The following is an 18,805-nucleotide window of genomic DNA, read 5'->3' on the forward strand; positions in this document are numbered from 1 at the left end:
GAAGAAAGAGTTCTCATGGTTCTCACAATATATATATATATAGGTTGAGGATCCTGTACATTAATCCAGAAGTTTATTATAACACTATATATAACACTATATAACACCGTATAACACTATGTAACACCGTATAACACTATGTAACACCATATAACACTATGTAACACTATATAACACTATATAACAAATATAACACTATTTTTTGTCTAATAGCATGTCTATGATAGATGTATGGTGTTATATATTGTTATATAGTGTTACATAGTGTTATATGGTGTTATATTGTGTTATACGGTGTTTATATGGTGTTATATAGTGTTATAATACACTTCTCACACTTCTGAATTAATGTACACTATCCCTACCATATATATATATATATATATATATAGGGTTAGGATCGTGTGAGAAGCACTATGCTAATTGAGAAACTTGAGAAGCATTCCGGACCACACATTTTCCCTAAGTTTTTCGTAATATACATATATGTATAGTTTAAAATTGACTATACACATATGTCTATAATTCAAGATTTGACAATATACATATATGTATATATGTATATAGTCAATTTTAAACTATACATATGTGTATATTACGAAAAGCTTAGGGAAATGTGTGGTCCAGAATGTTTCTCAAATTTTTCAAACAAGGTGGACTTCTCTTAGGATCCTTACCCTATATATATATATATATATAGGGTAAAGTGAACACTAGTGTATTTTCATCATCAAATCCTGGCCATTGATTTACACTTGTGTTTACACTAGTGTTCACAATCAAGGTGGTTGTTCATAAGGTTCAATTAAAAACCAACTCGAGTTGTGAGAACCATGAGAATTCCTAATTCCTGCAGTCACATCGATACCTCTATATTTTAATCTAGTACGCTAACGCTGAAATATAATCAAATTACCCTTGTATATTTAGAGCAGTCACATCGATACCTCTATATTATTTATTATAATTATACAAAAACATTTAAAAGTAATATATAACCCGCACCACACCCTCTCTCTATATTACTAAGCTGCTTAGAAACCGCAACTGATCTCTTATCTCCAAATTCCAAACCTGGTTTTGAAGTTATGGACAACTGATCCACTTAGAACTCAAGTATATAATTTTCTATGAAATTAAACCATATCTATCAGTTGGAGATCTAGTAGTCAGGAATGGTTCCAGGGTTTGAACTAAAACCACATGAGTGTACAAATTGCTTGCAATTTGGAGAAATATAGTGTGCATATTCTACACCTTGGATAAGAACACAATTTAGACATTTTTTGTTGACGTTGATTGGAATTGTCGCCCTTTCCCAACTCATTTGCTTCTGTTTATGTCTTCAACTCACTTCTCACTTATGGTAAACCAATTTGGTTCAAGTTGGTCCCATAAATCTCTTTTTAACTTTATGTTTTTGCTATATATATATATAAAGGGTAGTTTAACAAAATTACACGAAAGTTAACAGAACTAATGGATACTATTGGTTAGCTGAACTAAAATATTAGAATTAGAAACCACAATGTCTCCCAGGAAAAAAAAAAGTGATGAAAATGATATTTATGGTCAAACCACATGGGTGAAATTGTGATTTACTAGATACTTATAGTTGGGTTAAATTTCATATAGAGTTAATTACACAAATAGTCCATATGGTTTAGCTTTACTTAAACTTTTCGTATTAATTATTACATAAATAATAAGTAATAATAATAAATATTTTATTAAATTTTCATAATAATTAGTTTAGGAAATAACCATACGAATAGTTTAGGAAATAACCATACAAATAATATTGACTTGTGATATTGCGTTGCAAACCTCTTCAACACATACTTGATTAACGTTACTCAACGTTACTCAGTGCGTGACCATTTATGATAGTATGCAAAAAAAACAATGTTACCATATGTAGTTTCTTGAGCTGCTCAAGACTCAAGTTGCATACAAATCCAACAATTTTCCACTTGCATATGACTCAATCATATATCAACATAGATATTGGTAGACGTTTACCATCATGTCACTTCCTCATGAGTAAAGACGTATAGTCATGTATAAAAGCAACTTACCATATGTTAAGGAAACTAAGAAACCTAAAAGGGCAGAATTGATAAAAAGTTTAAAATCAAAGAAGGTACAGAGGATACCAAGTAATGTGATACTTGTGAGCACTTTTAGTACGTTCTGGATTTGCACAATGCAGCAGAATCTGTTTTTACACAACCACTAGTAATAGCACTAACGATGGCAACGGTTATTCTTGATTTAACTAATAATTTCATAAATTCATTGGTATCAAGTTAACACAAAATTTCAAGTTATTAAAGAAAATCATCAATTTAATCATAGAAGAGTTGGGTTTCATTCCTTGGTTAAAAATCCACTTCATAACATATAGGAACACTTAATCAAATCTCTAAATTATTCAAGTACTTCACATATACTAGAAAACATGATGATTATTACACTATTACAACATCAATTCACATTCAACTGCTAAGATTTCATACTATACTCTCATCTATCTTGAACTCTTCAAAATCAAAACCTACCATATGAAAATCTACCATATACCTTAGGTTTAAATGATGTTAGATGTTTATAATCTCTAAACATGCAAGGATTATCACCAATTTTCCTTATGATTTGGTTGAATTTTGTGGATTGATTTTAGAGAGGACTCGCTCTCTCTCTCTTTCTCTCTAGAAACTCACTACCCCACACATGTCACACCCCAACCAATGGCGAAAATATCGGAGCGAGATGAAAACGAGATTGCAAGAGGGTTCATAACGACTATTTGCGACAAGTACTTAATAAGCAAAATTCATTTCATTACTAAGTCAAAGATACAATGTTTGGAAGCAAAATACAACATCTTGTAACATGGGAATCAAAGTACATTACATGAATTAAAATTTAAAGTGCGTTTCTAGCCATCCTACTAGATTTCTTTCAACGTCTCATCATCAAATTCTTGCAATACATATTAAAGTAATATCAACATAAAAGAGGACTGGCGAGCATACAAGTTTGAATTACTAGCATACGTATGAAAGTTTAAACAAATCCACATGGCATAATCGTATACTAAGGCATATCATTACAACACTAACATGCATCACATAATTGTCAACCCAAAGATTCCACTAGTGTAATCTTGTCGTCGCAACAAAAAGACCGATTTTGTATAACTTAACATGACCGCAAGAATACGGGTGGTGTGCTACTCCTATAGCGCTATACATGTTAAGGTAGGCTCGTACAAAGTTAATGACAAGAATAGTGCAAGAATGGATTCTAGAATGTATGAATTTCTAAGCATCACGTATTAAGCATGTATAAAGGATTGTTTGGTTGTGTCAAACATGTTTGTATTTGATTATGTGATTTTAATAAGTCATATGTATTGCACCCCATAAGTGTCTAAAATTAAAAAGGGGTCATGTATACTCACGGTTTGCAAAGCTTCTAAATGACGCGCGAGTAAAGAGTCTTGAGTTGTTGGAACACCGAAGTTACCCTAGAGGGAAACAGAGGTGTGGAAGTTGCGGTTTTTGTTCAATGGATTGGATTCGGAATTTAGGATGTATAACATAAACTAATGTAAAATAAGGAGCCACGAAAGTGGTCATGCAAGGAGGTAGGATGATGAACATCCATTAAACCTCATTATATGATTCACCAAAGCACAAAGTCACCAACGTTGTTGATGGCTCGGTTGGTCATGAATAAAGTAAAAATACACCTAACTAAGCTTGCTAAGGAGCCAAGTAAGAGCAACCCGGGCGTGTCATACCCAACATGGCAAATGTCGGAGGCGAGGTGGGGTTGACCTACTTTGATTCTTGGAAGCTACTTAGTATTTGTTAAGTCACTTAAACAACCAAGTGAGATAGCTAGATGTGTTCATCCCAAGCATGGAAAGTGTTTGGGGACGTGATGTAGCCCTGTTCACTTTATGTCTAGGAAGTTATTTTAGTGACTTAGTGGTAAGAAGACAAGTAATAAAAACAACAAGTGAGGTAGTGGAACTAGGTTGGATTGCCAAGGCTTCCATGGTTCACACTTTTCACTAAAACACAAGTTTCACCATGTTAAAGAAGATGAATCTTGGATGGCCTCAACACTTGTAGGTTGTTTAAAACCTTATCAAAACAAAAAGTTTAGAGGGTGTTTGCACCTCAAAACTCATAGAAATCAACCCTACACAAGCTCCATAGCCATAGGTTTGGCTCGAAGCATGGTAGGTGCAAGATTTAGTAAGTTTAAATATGTTTATAAAAGTTTAAGTAAAGTTTTCTTCAAAATAGAAAGTTGGACATCAAAATTGTGATGTTCTACCTTAGTTTACCATGATAAACTCGTGGAAACACTCCTAGAGGTGTTCCAAGCTTTCAAGAAGAAGAAAATATGAAGAAATGTGGAAGAAAGTAAGGTGAAGGCTCACTTTTGCACTTAGAGAATTCTGCCTCCATCTTGTGATTTCAGCTGATTAGAGAGTGTTTTGAGAGTGTTTAAAGATTTGGAAAAGTGAAATGGATGTGTAGGTGGCTTGGTTATATAATGGTGGATTAGGGTTTGTGGTTAAAAGAAGTTGTAAGGTGATTAGGTGAAGAAGGAGGTGGGTAAAAATGGCCAACCAAGGAGCTGAAATAAACTTTCAGCGGATCGAGCCTTCTCGCCACTCGCGAGGAAAAAGGGGAAACTTCTCGCCACCCGCGAGAAGTGCCTTTTCAAGTTTTAGTTTTTGCAATTTGGCCCATGAACTTGTAATTATATTATTTTATGTCGTTTTTCTTGTATTTTAGCCCATTTTCAGGTATTTAAAGTGTAACAAGGTGTTGTACGAGTATGATGCATGTATGGTTTACGCATAAATGAGAATCAAGCGTATAATAAGCCTTAGTTTGCACAAAACATGTATCCAAAGATTGATTGCGTATAAGTATAAGTATAACAAGTGTAAATATAAAAGATGAATTTCATTATGATTGAAGTCTCGGATTACAAGCTTGGAAGTGAATAAAGAATACGATACGATTACAAGTTTCCAAAAAATAGAAATACGATTACGACTTTCTAAATAAGAAAAGTACAGAAATGCGAAGCGTTACAACACACACACACACACACACATAAGAATCCCATGTGTTTATTTTTCTTTCCTTTTTACATATCATTTTTCTAGTTTGTCCAAGTTCACCCCTTAGGTTTAGTTAGTTATCTAGTTTGGTCATAACCCATTCATTTTATTCATAGAAAACAAGTGTTTAGCTAGGTTAAGCATTCCTAGTTATAATACTACATGTTAAAGCATTATCATAAACATAAACATGATAATCAAGATTCATATTTTTGGGGTGTTACAAATCCCTATTAATTAAGGAGCATAGGAGTATGGTAATTGATCTTGTTTTAAAATCAGAAACTGCCATATATAACTTGCAATCATCAAGCTCTCCCTTCCTTCAAATTCGAAGTTTCTAAAAAACAAATGGATGGTTGCCAAAGAAAAGGGGTTTTACATAAAGTATTCCAGAATGCAGGTGATATAAAACACCATGATTAGAGCGTCTTCTGAAAAAAAAAAATAGGTATATAATACCATACTAAAACACATTTTGGAAATGCATGTTTAAAACACCATTTTAATGCATGTATTAAACACTACACTAAGAAATATGTTTTATTATGTATATAACACCCTGCTAAGAACATCTTCTGGAAACAGAGGTTGTAAAACACCATGAATTGAACTAAGACTCTATTAAAACACCATGTTATGCAAAAGCGTAGAAACACCATATGCGATTAAAAATACCGTGTATTGATGTCATGTTATTACAGTTGAATAAAACACCGTACTAAGAATATCATCTGGAAAATGTAGGTTGTAAACACTATGAACTCAACTAAGACTTTATTAAAACACCATATATCGATGTTGTGTTATTACGATTGAATAACACACCATGCTAAGAACATTTTCTGAAACGGATGCTGTAAAACAGCATGAATTGGAGATTTTATTAAACCACCAATCATGTAAGATTAAATCGGAGATATGGTTAAAAAAATAAAAGCCCTGGAAAATCTCTCCAAAAGGTAACTACATTATGGACAATAACACTAATACCATCAATGACTTATTTTAATTAATGCCACATATCTTCATCTTATTCTTTCTTAGACTTCTTAGGTTAATGATCACTTGTAGAGGAACCTTAACACATACACACACACAGATATATATATATATATATATATATATATATATATATATATATATATTAATTCATTTTCTCAATATAAAAAACTTTTAAGCTATAAGAAAATAGTAAATTACGTTTTTGGCCCCAGTGGTTATATCACTTTTACCATATTAGCCTAAAATAAAACATATCTGCCTCCATGGACTCTATAACTAACCATTTAGGCCCCCATGGTCTCTATAACTAACCATTTTGGACCCCATGATCTCTAGACTTAGGGGCCAAAATGGTTAGTTATAGAGACCATGGGGGCAGATATGTTAAAAATTCTTATTTTGGGCTAATATAGTAAAAGTGATATAACCACAGGGGCCAAAACCGTAATTTACTCAATAAAAAAATTATTGAAATACAATGTTTATTCATTTATCTTAAAGTTTAAGAAAAAAAATATGAACAAAGTTCATTTATTTCTACAACTCACACATGTTCAAGTTATGTAACGCCCAAATTACACATTCCAAAATGTAATATTATCATACTATTATTTAACAAAATTCGGGCATGACCCGTTCGTAATAAGAACAATTCCCTGTAAGACTAACGTATAATAACTTAAAATACGACGCAGCGGAAAACAAGAGCCCAAAAATTTCGTTCTTTAATAGACATATCAAAAACATGAAGGTTCAAATACTTCAAAATCTATATGAGTTACACTATGTGACCATTCTACCCCGTACAATCCTTGCTCTCAACTCGAACTAAGTCCGCTTCACTTCAATAAATGTAGAGAAAACCCAAGTGATACCTGTGGACACCACGTACAACCAAACCATTAGTCATTAACATACCATACAACATTAAACTATATATTAGAATTTCGTAGAGCATTCTATAAAGTAGTCGTGGAATTGTCCAAGCGCTTTCTTAAATACTCTTATCCAAATCCAGCTCCATTTCTTCATGAAGCCAACGATCCCATACCTACATTACATTCCAACTCAACGCACATCATTAGTAACCATTAATACTCGAACACTTTGATAACGTTCATGCATATGTCTTAAGCATTGAACATTCATTCACACATACATTCACACCTACGTACTTATTATCATACATACATACATATATATATATATATACACACTTACATATACATGCGTACCTTCATACATGCCAATGTTCCTTCCTACGCACAATCAATTAATCACGAATATATACACAAGCTTCTTTTACATGTAGGTTTATGCCGGAATGTCACTTTCACAACTTTACATAGTATAAACAATCTATGATTCAACCCACGTGCCCTTTGGGTTCCTATACACATATACTTATAAAATTTCCTACACTAACATGAAACAATCCGTTCATTAACTAACCGACAACCGAATCATATAAAACTTGTTCCTAATGGTCCGGGAAGTGTTCCCCTTACATAATGACTAAAAATTCCTACCCAAGGTCTTAACCATAACGAATTTCATTACATTACGCAACATATGCACATAAAATTCGACCCGTTTAAACCCACCAATTTACTTTCGGCTTAATACAACCTTCCTCAATAATGAGGCATTATTGGCTTTGTACTTCTGATTATTACATGTTCTTTCATGATGTTTCGTGAACATAAGTATTAAAATCTATTAAACCTACTAAAAAGTGAATCGAAATTCACTTACCTCGAGTACTCCATTAAGTGTATTTGTCACCTTGCCTTATCTTGACCCGTTATCCTCCTATGCTTGACCTCTCCTTGACACGTTCCTATTATCTCATTCCATTACATCCATTCAATAGTTAGTATACATAATCATACGCATCACTAATCACACTTCTATTCACGTGTCAATCGCTTATCGAGTTCAACATGTATCATAATACTACAATGCTAATCAATCCAACAATTTATCATTCCATCATCACAACAGTCATACATGAGCTTCTAGCATGCATAATTATGTATTTACATCATGTTCGTTATTCTTTCAAATTCCATACTTAGAATGATAACCTTTTCTAAGTTAGGCAACTTGCTTCATATGTTAAACATTTCATACCATTTCTTAACACCTTGGTTTTTACACATCCATTCTACTATTTTCTATCAACAACCCATTTCGACCCGTTGGTGCAATTATATGCATAAACTAGTTGGTAAGTGTTTTAGGCACTTAAAACAATCAAATAACTTACTAATAATTTATTAAAATCAGTAGTTCATGATTCATACAAGTGTGCATAACAATACAACTATTTTTACTGAATATATATACTAAAATTTGTGCAGCCACTTTCTGCGCAGCAGCTGTTCACGACACATTTTAACCCATTTATCTTCTGATTCAGTTCTTCATGTTCAAATATGAAATGATCTACACTCAGAGATCTTTCTAAGCATATAAAGATCGTAACAATCGGACATTCCTATGATTTTATATGATTTTTACAAAATCAGCACAGAAGCTGAAATGCTTCCAAACAGCTTGCTGTCAAAACGAATTTACTAACTTTTCATGCTGTTTTGACCCACTAAATCTCATAACCAGCCTCTTATGACCAAATATGAAATGTAATATGCGAAACAACCTTTTCAACGATATAAGGCTCGTTGTCTAACTCCTAATAACGAATGAGATACGGCCTTTACAAGATGACTATCTAAGGCTGTCAAAAGTGACGAATTTACTAACTATTTTACACAAACTTTGTAGGCATTTTATCAAACACTTGGCGGGCGTACAACATTTTAAGCATCATGTACATGAGTTTTATGCATAACCCATTAGTAACTACAAAAACTCAATCATTCGACCAATTTCACATGATTCATACCTCCTACAACATGATTAGCTAACGATACATTAGTACATAATCATTCATTCATCAAAATTACTTAACTTATACAACTACAAGATTACCATGCTACTTGAACAAGTGGGTTTTTCCTCAAATCTTCAATACATTCAAATTCAAGCACAAGACACCTTCTATATGGTGAATCTAACATATATACATGTTCAATTTCATAAGATTTCACGGATTGACTAAAACCCACTTCATCAACTATCATTAAAACACATAATTTAACTTACTTGATAGTGAAGAACACTTAGGAGATCGATAATCTTGATACATGCATCCTAAAAACCTTCAATTCCCTTTTCAATTTGGAGATTTCTTGAGAATTAGGGTTTACCCCTTTCCCTCTGCCTTGTGTGATCGACCACACACACGCACAGTGTGTGTTGTGGTTTTATTTTTCTTTCTTTTTTATTAAATTTTAGTTTACATTATGGCAATCTAGGTCCCTCAACTCTAACACATCATCATAGTTGCCACAAACTTCATTCCTTTACTTATTTATTAGACATTTAACTAAGTTTAATAACTTAGTTGTTGTACTTCATCTAATTACCCAAGGTAACCTACTAACGAATTTAATAATTCGTGTTTTGGGGTGTTACAAATCTATCCCCCTTAAAGAAGGTTTCGTCCCCGAAACCTCTTTCATTTCTTCTATAACCCATCTAGTTTTATTCTTCGTTCGTTCATTCATTCAAGTGACATTGGACGACTTACATAAGCATGTTGTGAGAAATTGCCTAATCACAGATCCCATAGTCCATAATTTGAAACTAGCATCCTGACATATTATTCATACTTATCAAGATTTCAAACTTCTTTGCGAAAACCAATCCCTAGTCATCATTATTTTATTCATTTCCGCATTCAATCTCGTTCATTCGTACACATTTAACATATCGTACTTATTTATACGGAGGTACTTTCTCAATGATAGCGTAAAATTTTTATAAACTTACCCAATCTTTCTTTACAAACATTCTAGATGTGTTACTTATTTCATTCGTTCGCATACATAACTTCCCACACATTCATCATTAAAACACGATAGTTGTCTTGAATTTCCTAGCTTCATAATCAATCTGGGGTGTTCTTAGTGTTTAATGAATGCTAGAACTGAATTAAGGACCTTAGCCTAATAAACAAACAATTTCAGCATAAGCAGATAAGGGGGACCCGTCGCCGACGGCACATGGTGCGTCGCCGACGGGCTCGGGAAGGTCCCGTCGCTAAACATTGCCCGTAGACAGACAGTTAGCGCGTCAGGTGGAGGGGTGCCGTCGCCGACGGCATAAAGGCCGTCGCCGACGGGCTCTCCGGTGTGCAGACGCTGTTTGACCAAAATTTTTTTGTTCCCGGGTCTCTTTTTTTTTTCCAACCAGAAATGGTCTCGGGCAGTCCCGAAACCTTCCCTAACATCCCATAACATCCCAACCCAGGTTATAATAGTAATTTATCCATAACCCATTTCCGTTTTCATCTAAAAGCATAGCTCGAAATCCTTAAATCACTTACTTGCGTGGCGCTTAGAAACGAACACACTTTCACGAGAGCGTAGGTTTGAGGGATTCGAGCATCGTACCTTCATATATTAAATAATTTGCTAACCTTACTACCTTGGTGCAGTACTTGAACATGCAGCAACGAGTCGGTCCTCTTCGTCCCCATCCATACCATGTTTCGTATCGACCTCGTTTATCCGTGTGACGAGCTTTCGCTTATGAACATTCTTTCACTGACCTAGATAGGTTTATCACACTATGATATCTGCCATACTCATTATAAAATTGGGGATTATCACATTTCATTCAAGTTCATTTAAACATGATGTTTATTACTTCTCCTTGTTTACATATTACTACTTCCAAGATTCTTTTTAAAGCACTAGTGTGTTAAGCTTATTCATAACGGGTTAATACATGACCATTTCTTAATATATATATATATATATATATATATATATCATTCTCATTGTTTGACCCGTTCTTGACGGGTAAACACATAATCATTATTTCGTAATTCTTTAACTCATTTGGTGTACTACACTACACATTTCCTTTCTTCTCTAGCACTCCCTTGGTTTGAAACCAAATTATTTCTCAGCTTCTGCAGTTTGACTTTTCAAGGTCAACTGCCACTTATTTCTTATTATATACATGCGTATCGAAGTACACGTTTGTACTCTTTTTCAATTCAAACATGCTTACGACCTCATAGCTTCACTGTTCCAGTGTTTTCTTGCAAATTTTTACCCTTCCCGTTTTAAAGGTTAGTCATAATACTTATTTCGCTTACAACACCAACATTTTAGTTCCATTCGCTTATATACTTTCATTTCTTTTACGCATTCGAGTATCTAATTAAATGGGTAATGGCATATATTCTCATAATGAGATTCAAGCATACCACTTACGCCTCGGTAAAATCGAGTTAATTGTGTTCAACATAAATATTTCGTTCTGTCCGTATAACGGGTTGAACTTCATACATTTATTATTGCATTCACGACCACCCGTTCTAAACGGATGGTACCCTATCCTTACTCGACTTGTTCAACTTGAACCGGTCGATTTGCATAGCTTATCATAACCTTCTTTAGCATAATCAAATCCGCAAGGGATTTGCATCATTCGTATCTTTCATTCTTTGAATCCGTTTCGCGGATTCAAGCATTGCATTCACATCTTTCATCCTTGAATCCGTCTCGCGGACTCAAGCATTGCATTCATATCTTTCATCCTTGAATCCGTCTCGCGGATTCAAACATTGCATTCATACATTGTCAATCCATACTTTCTTATGGACTCAATATTTCATTCTTATCACTTATACTTTTCACCCTTACATAGTACTCTCAACCTCCCGAGAGTCTTACTACCCATTACACCCACACACCCAGCCGCTACCAAATCCTATCGGACATACCTGTAACAATCATTACGGTCTCACGAACGTCTTATGTTTCTTGTGTACTGGCCAGGTACACAATCCACATACTAGTTTCGTGTCTTCGTGTAATCGTCACCTTATGTCCGAAGAATTAGGTTTCGGCACGTGTAACATTTTCATAACTTCGTTTCCATTATATTATTATATTTCATTAAAATTTTCCTTCACTCGATAACTTTTAGCATTACGTGCACCCTTATGCAAAATTTACGTACCTGGGCAATGGTCTTATTACATGCCTTGGTGTCAGTCCGAGACCACAGTCGTGGATCATCCTCATCCAAACAACTATGCTTATCTTACACACAACATAATGTTAGTTTCTTCATAAACATACTTAAATTCATACTTACATTTGCTTCTACCTTTAGATCTTGATCGAGTCTTGGATTATACGGGTTTCTCGTCACAAGAGCACACAGGTTTGAGTTCAAGTATTTGCCTCCTCATACTTGATTTCCCTCAAACCAGGGCTCTGATACCAACTTGTAACGCCCAAATTACACATTCCAAAATGTAATATTATCATACTATTATTTAACAAAATTCGGGCATGACCCGTTCGTAATAAGAACAATTCCCTGCAAGACTAACGTATAATAACTTAAAATACGACGCAGCGGAAAACAAGAGCCCAAAAATTTCGTTCTTTAATAGACATATCAAAAACATGAAGGTTCAAATACTTCAAAATCTATATGAGTTACACTATGTGACCATTCTACCCCGTACAATCCTTGCTCTCAACTCGAACTAAGTCCGCTTCACTTCAATAAATGTAGAGAAAACCCAAGTGATACCTGTGGACACCACGTACAACCAAACCATTAGTCATTAACATACCATACAACATTAAACTATATATTAGAATTTCGTAGAGCATTCTATAAAGTAGTCGTGGAATTGTCCAAGCGCTTTCTTAAATACTCTTATCCAAATCCAGCTCCATTTCTTCATGAAGCCAACGATCCCATACCTACATTACATTCCAACTCAACGCACATCATTAGTAACCATTAATACTCGAACACTTTGATAACGTTCATGCATATGTCTTAAGCATTGAACATTCATTCACACATACATTCACACCTACGTACTTATTATCATACATACATACATATATATATATATATACACACTTACATATACATGCGTACCTTCATACATGCCAATGTTCCTTCCTACGCACAATCAATTAATCACGAATATATACACAAGCTTCTTTTACATGTAGGTTTATGCCGGAATGTCACTTTCACAACTTTACATAGTATAAACAATCTATGATTCAACCCACGTGCCCTTTGGGTTCCTATACACATATACTTATAAAATTTCCTACACTAACATGAAACAATCCGTTCATTAACTAACCGACAACCGAATCATATAAAACTTGTTCCTAATGGTCCGGGAAGTGTTCCCCTTACATAATGACTAAAAATTCCTACCCAAGGTCTTAACCATAACGAATTTCATTACATTACGCAACATATGCACATAAAATTCGACCCGTTTAAACCCACCAATTTACTTTCGGCTTAATACAACCTTCCTCAATAATGAGGCATTATTGGCTTTGTACTTCTGATTATTACATGTTCTTTCATGATGTTTCGTGAACATAAGTATTAAAATCTATTAAACCTACTAAAAAGTGAATCGAAATTCACTTACCTCGAGTACTCCATTAAGTGTATTTGTCACCTTGCCTTATCTTGACCCGTTATCCTCCTATGCTTGACCTCTCCTTGACACGTTCCTATTATCTCATTCCATTACATCCATTCAATAGTTAGTATACATAATCATACGCATCACTAATCACACTTCTATTCACGTGTCAATCGCTTATCGAGTTCAACATGTATCATAATACTACAATGCTAATCAATCCAACAATTTATCATTCCATCATCACAACAGTCATACATGAGCTTCTAGCATGCATAATTATGTATTTACATCATGTTCGTTATTCTTTCAAATTCCATACTTAGAATGATAACCTTTTCTAAGTTAGGCAACTTGCTTCATATGTTAAACATTTCATACCATTTCTTAACACCTTGGTTTTTACACATCCATTCTACTATTTTCTATCAACAACCCATTTCGACCCGTTGGTGCAATTATATGCATAAACTAGTTGGTAAGTGTTTTAGGCACTTAAAACAATCAAATAACTTACTAATAATTTATTAAAATCAGTAGTTCATGATTCATACAAGTGTGCATAACAATACAACTATTTTTACTGAATATATATACTAAAATTTGTGCAGCCACTTTCTGCGCAGCAGCTGTTCACGACACATTTTAACCCATTTATCTTCTGATTCAGTTCTTCATGTTCAAATATGAAATGATCTACACTCAGAGATCTTTCTAAGCATATAAAGATCGTAACAATCGGACATTCCTATGATTTTATATGATTTTTACAAAATCAGCACAGAAGCTGAAATGCTTCCAAACAGCTTGCTGTCAAAACGAATTTACTAACTTTTCATGCTGTTTTGACCCACTAAATCTCATAACCAGCCTCTTATGACCAAATATGAAATGTAATATGCGAAACAACCTTTTCAACGATATAAGGCTCGTTGTCTAACTCCTAATAACGAATGAGATACGGCCTTTACAAGATGACTATCTAAGGCTGTCAAAAGTGACGAATTTACTAACTATTTTACACAAACTTTGTAGGCATTTTATCAAACACTTGGCGGGCGTACAACATTTTAAGCATCATGTACATGAGTTTTATGCATAACCCATTAGTAACTACAAAAACTCAATCATTCGACCAATTTCACATGATTCATACCTCCTACAACATGATTAGCTAACGATACATTAGTACATAATCATTCATTCATCAAAATTACTTAACTTATACAACTACAAGATTACCATGCTACTTGAACAAGTGGGTTTTTCCTCAAATCTTCAATACATTCAAATTCAAGCACAAGACACCTTCTATATGGTGAATCTAACATATATACATGTTCAATTTCATAAGATTTCACGGATTGACTAAAACCCACTTCATCAACTATCATTAAAACACATAATTTAACTTACTTGATAGTGAAGAACACTTAGGAGATCGATAATCTTGATACATGCATCCTAAAAACCTTCAATTCCCTTTTCAATTTGGAGATTTCTTGAGAATTAGGGTTTACCCCTTTCCCTCTGCCTTGTGTGATCGACCACACACACGCACAGTGTGTGTTGTGGTTTTATTTTTCTTTCTTTTTTATTAAATTTTAGTTTACATTATGGCAATCTAGGTCCCTCAACTCTAACACATCATCATAGTTGCCACAAACTTCATTCCTTTACTTATTTATTAGACATTTAACTAAGTTTAATAACTTAGTTGTTGTACTTCATCTAATTACCCAAGGTAACCTACTAACGAATTTAATAATTCGTGTTTTGGGGTGTTACAAGTTATGTGTTGGAAGATTGCCTACACATAATCTAACACATGTGTAGGGAAAATGGTAACATTATGAGACATATGAAAAACTAATTTGATGTGTTTTTATGTATATACTATACACATATGTTTGTAAAAACTGAAAAACTTTAAAACTATAAAAAATTTAATGATTTAGGTTTTCTACTTGCACTAAAACCCTCTTCTGAAACTAATCTCTCTCTCTCTCTCTCTCTCTCTCATTCACACACACACGCACATATATATATAGGGTTAGGATCAGGTGAGAAGTAGTAGACTAATTGAGAAACTTGAGAAGCATTCTGGACCACACATTTTCCCTAAACAAAAATATAAAAGAACACAATATTTTTCCTTTTTTTAAGAAAAATCGAAGCTTTTTCTATTAGGTTTGGTTTTCATTTTTTTTATTTTTAGGGATTTATACACGTGTGTATATTGTTAGTCTTTTAACTATACATATATGTATATACATGTTTAAAATTGAAAAATAAGTGTTGTAAATCTATGATTGAGGTGAATGATTTAGTTTTATCATTAGGGGTTAGTTTTAGTGTTTAGTATTAGTATTTAGGGTTTAGTTTTAGTGTTTAGCTTTAGTATTTAGGGTTTAGCATTAGTATTTAGGGTTTAGCATTAGGGTTCAGTTTTGGGGTTTAGTTTTCAGGTTTTAACATAAGGTTTAGGTTTAGGGTTTAGCTTTAGGATTCAGGGTTTAGAGATTTTTTGGTTATTGTTCAATGAGCCGGTCCCAAAGCCACTGGAAGGAGCTCAATCAGCATTCGTTTGACCCGGTTTCCCACACTTCTGAGGTTAAGGATATATATATTTTTCATAATTTACACATATGTATAGTTTAAAAATTTCCTATATACATCTATATCTATATATTAATAAATGAGATGATTTGGGCCATTTGTCATTGAATGATGGAGCAATTTTGCTTATGTGGCATGCTATGGTTGAGTAGAAGGTGATTTTGAGAGGGAATTCATCCTATTCTTTATAAACAAACCAAAATTCTCAAAACACAAAAAAGGGGACATGGGATCCGTAATTCTTTGGGTCGGATTTTGGATCATATATAATCGTTCTCAAAACCAAAATCTCCCATTCTTCTCCTTCACGCTGCTTTGTGGATACTCATACGCTCTTTGTAGTCCATCAATCTCTGCGTCTTCTTCGAATCCATCCTCATCGCTACATCTTCTTCTTCAATCCCCAATTACCAGGTTCGTTCTTTCAAAGTAGGGTCATATTTTTCGCTATCAGATTTTTATTTGATGTTAATTGCAATACAATCCATACAAATTGGTTGATTCATGATGTATTCAAACCCAAATTTCACCTTCTTCATCAAGAAATTTCTGGTCCATTATTTTGAATGTTGCTTGCTATGTTACAGAATTGATGAGCAGATCAATCGCTATTTGTAATTGAAACCCTAACTATCAAAAAGCGATTCTGATTCCATCAATCTTACCTAAAATCTGGTGTGTTCTTTGATCTAAACAGGTATCTACTTAATCGATCTAAACATGTATATATAGGTTTGGTAAAACAGACCTGATTGTAATTTTGTGACCCAAAGTCATATAAGCATGTATATCTTTTTGAAGTTTATGGTTTTAATTTATTTGGGCATTTGCTTGTCAATATTATTTCAATAACAATCTTAATTATTTATATAAAATGATGTGCATTAAGAAAACACTTTAGATGACTATAAAATGATCTGATTAGAACATTGTCTTGATCAAATTGTAACTGTTGCTCATAATTGTCAACCTTCAATTCCTTAACATTGGATCTTAATTTATGTATATATTCAGTAATCATTATTATTCTATTGCTTTTCATTTTGATCCCAGCAACAATTAGGGTTTTATTTATTTATTTAGCTTTTGTTCATAACTTTGGAAATCCTCCTTTTTTATTGCAATGATTCACATGTGCTTTATATCAATAAAACATGGTAAAAAGCTTTGTGTTTTATATTAATTTGAAATGAGTTATATTATAGTTTAGGTTAAAAAAAGTTGCATATTGATTACTGAGTAAATTGGTTTTCAGGTATCTTGAATCATTATGTCGGGAAGGAACTGTATGCCACGAGAGGTCCGTGACGCGCCACCGCCTGTGGTGGTGCACCGGGGCCCACCTCACCTTGTGGTTCTTGAAGAGGAACTTGAGCTCTAGCATCATGATATACAATGGATCATGGTGGAAAATGGACATGTGGTTGAAGCAAATGTGGTTCTTCAGAGGGAGTTGACTGTGGTCAAATACGAGATTTATAGGTTAAGTCAGATCATTCCGAAACTGCACGCTGAAAGAGATGCACGTCCGCGTGATTTGATTGATAGAGGAAGGAAGCTCGAGGCGGAGCTTCGTGATGCCGAGCCTTTGAGGGCGGATGTTAGTCATTTGAGAAATGAGGCGCAGAAGTTGAATTCGTTAAGGCAAGGGTTGTCGAATCAGGTTCAGACTCTTGTTGAGGATTTTAGCCTATTGAGAGCGGAGAATGAACAGGTGGCGGCTATTAAGACGGATATTGATGGGATGCGTAAAGATGTTGTGGAAATGAGGTATTATATTGATTTTATCAGTTTTGTTTTAGTTTGAGATGTTGTGATATATTGATATACTGCATACGCGTGTAGGAGAGAGATTATGAAATGTTGAAGAAAGCGAACGAGGAGCATTTGATTCAAAAGGAAGCAATGGACACGCTTGATACGTTTGATAACAATCCAAATTAATGCTTTCTTTTATTCCTAATAGGACACGCTGCTCGCCATTTTCATTGCTGAATAATGAATCAAAGACGATGAGGATGATATTGATGTGGTTCAAGTTGGGGTTTCCACTGCTGCTGTCACGGCTCAATTCAGCTATAAAGATCTTTTGCTCGATCGTTACTCTTTTTCTTCGCAGGTACTTTCGTCATTAGATTCCGCATCTACGCCATTTTTATGGATTTAATATTTATTTTTAACCATCTTAGTTGAGGGATCAATTTGATTTGTTGGGGCGACAAAGATATATTATTCTTTTTACTTAAGGATAAGCATTTGGCAATTGGTACCGGTACAAAATATCCCGTACCGATTTTTTTGGTACCGAATCGGTACCCACTTTTTGGCGTTTTTGGTACTAGTACTTTTGGTCCGTTTGGTATGGTACAGGTATTTTACCGAATATTACCTTTAAATACCGTCCCGGTATCGATACTGTATTTTGGTACCAGTACCGGATCCTTATTTGGCGATTTCCGGTA

The 18,805-nt window shown here is 34.1% G+C and overlaps 1 protein-coding gene and 2 long non-coding RNA genes across 3 annotated transcripts; 1 reads left to right on the top strand and 2 right to left on the bottom strand.

Moving 5' to 3' along the window:
* Positions 1-6,750: 6,750 nt before the first annotated feature.
* LOC110929607 lies at positions 6,751-12,454 on the bottom strand. The gene is made up of 3 exons (XR_004891579.1): positions 12,263-12,454; positions 9,329-10,838; positions 6,751-8,000 (listed from the first exon to the last, which is right to left on the bottom strand). It is a non-coding gene; the product is annotated as an uncharacterized LOC110929607 (long non-coding RNA).
* Positions 12,455-12,678: 224 nt separating this feature from the next.
* Positions 12,679-15,291, bottom strand: LOC110929606. Its single transcript, XR_004891580.1, has 2 exons — positions 15,141-15,291; positions 12,679-13,812 (listed from the first exon to the last, which is right to left on the bottom strand). It is a non-coding gene; the product is annotated as an uncharacterized LOC110929606 (long non-coding RNA).
* Positions 15,292-17,593: 2,302 nt separating this feature from the next.
* Positions 17,594-18,459, top strand: LOC118491392. Its single transcript, XM_035989148.1, has 2 exons — positions 17,594-18,113; positions 18,189-18,459. The coding sequence occupies exons 1-2, from the start codon at positions 17,746-17,748 to the stop codon at positions 18,208-18,210; spliced, it is 390 nt and encodes a 129-aa protein (XP_035845041.1). The 5' UTR covers positions 17,594-17,745; the 3' UTR covers positions 18,211-18,459.
* The last annotated feature ends 346 nt before the right edge of the window (positions 18,460-18,805 follow it).

Source organism: Helianthus annuus, chromosome 4 (assembly GCF_002127325.2).
Source record: "Helianthus annuus cultivar XRQ/B chromosome 4, HanXRQr2.0-SUNRISE, whole genome shotgun sequence".
NCBI classification, from domain to species: Eukaryota; Viridiplantae; Streptophyta; class Magnoliopsida; order Asterales; family Asteraceae; genus Helianthus; species Helianthus annuus.

Bases quoted from the DNA above. Each gene is read 5' to 3' on its own strand.
- LOC118491392 (XM_035989148.1), top strand. From the start codon at position 17,746: ATGGTGGAAAATGGACATGTGGTTGAAGCAAATGTGGTTCTTCAGAGG. The intron at 18,114-18,188 runs GTATTATATTGA...ATACGCGTGTAG, and splicing joins AAAGATGTTGTGGAAATGAG to GAGAGAGATTATGAAATGTT.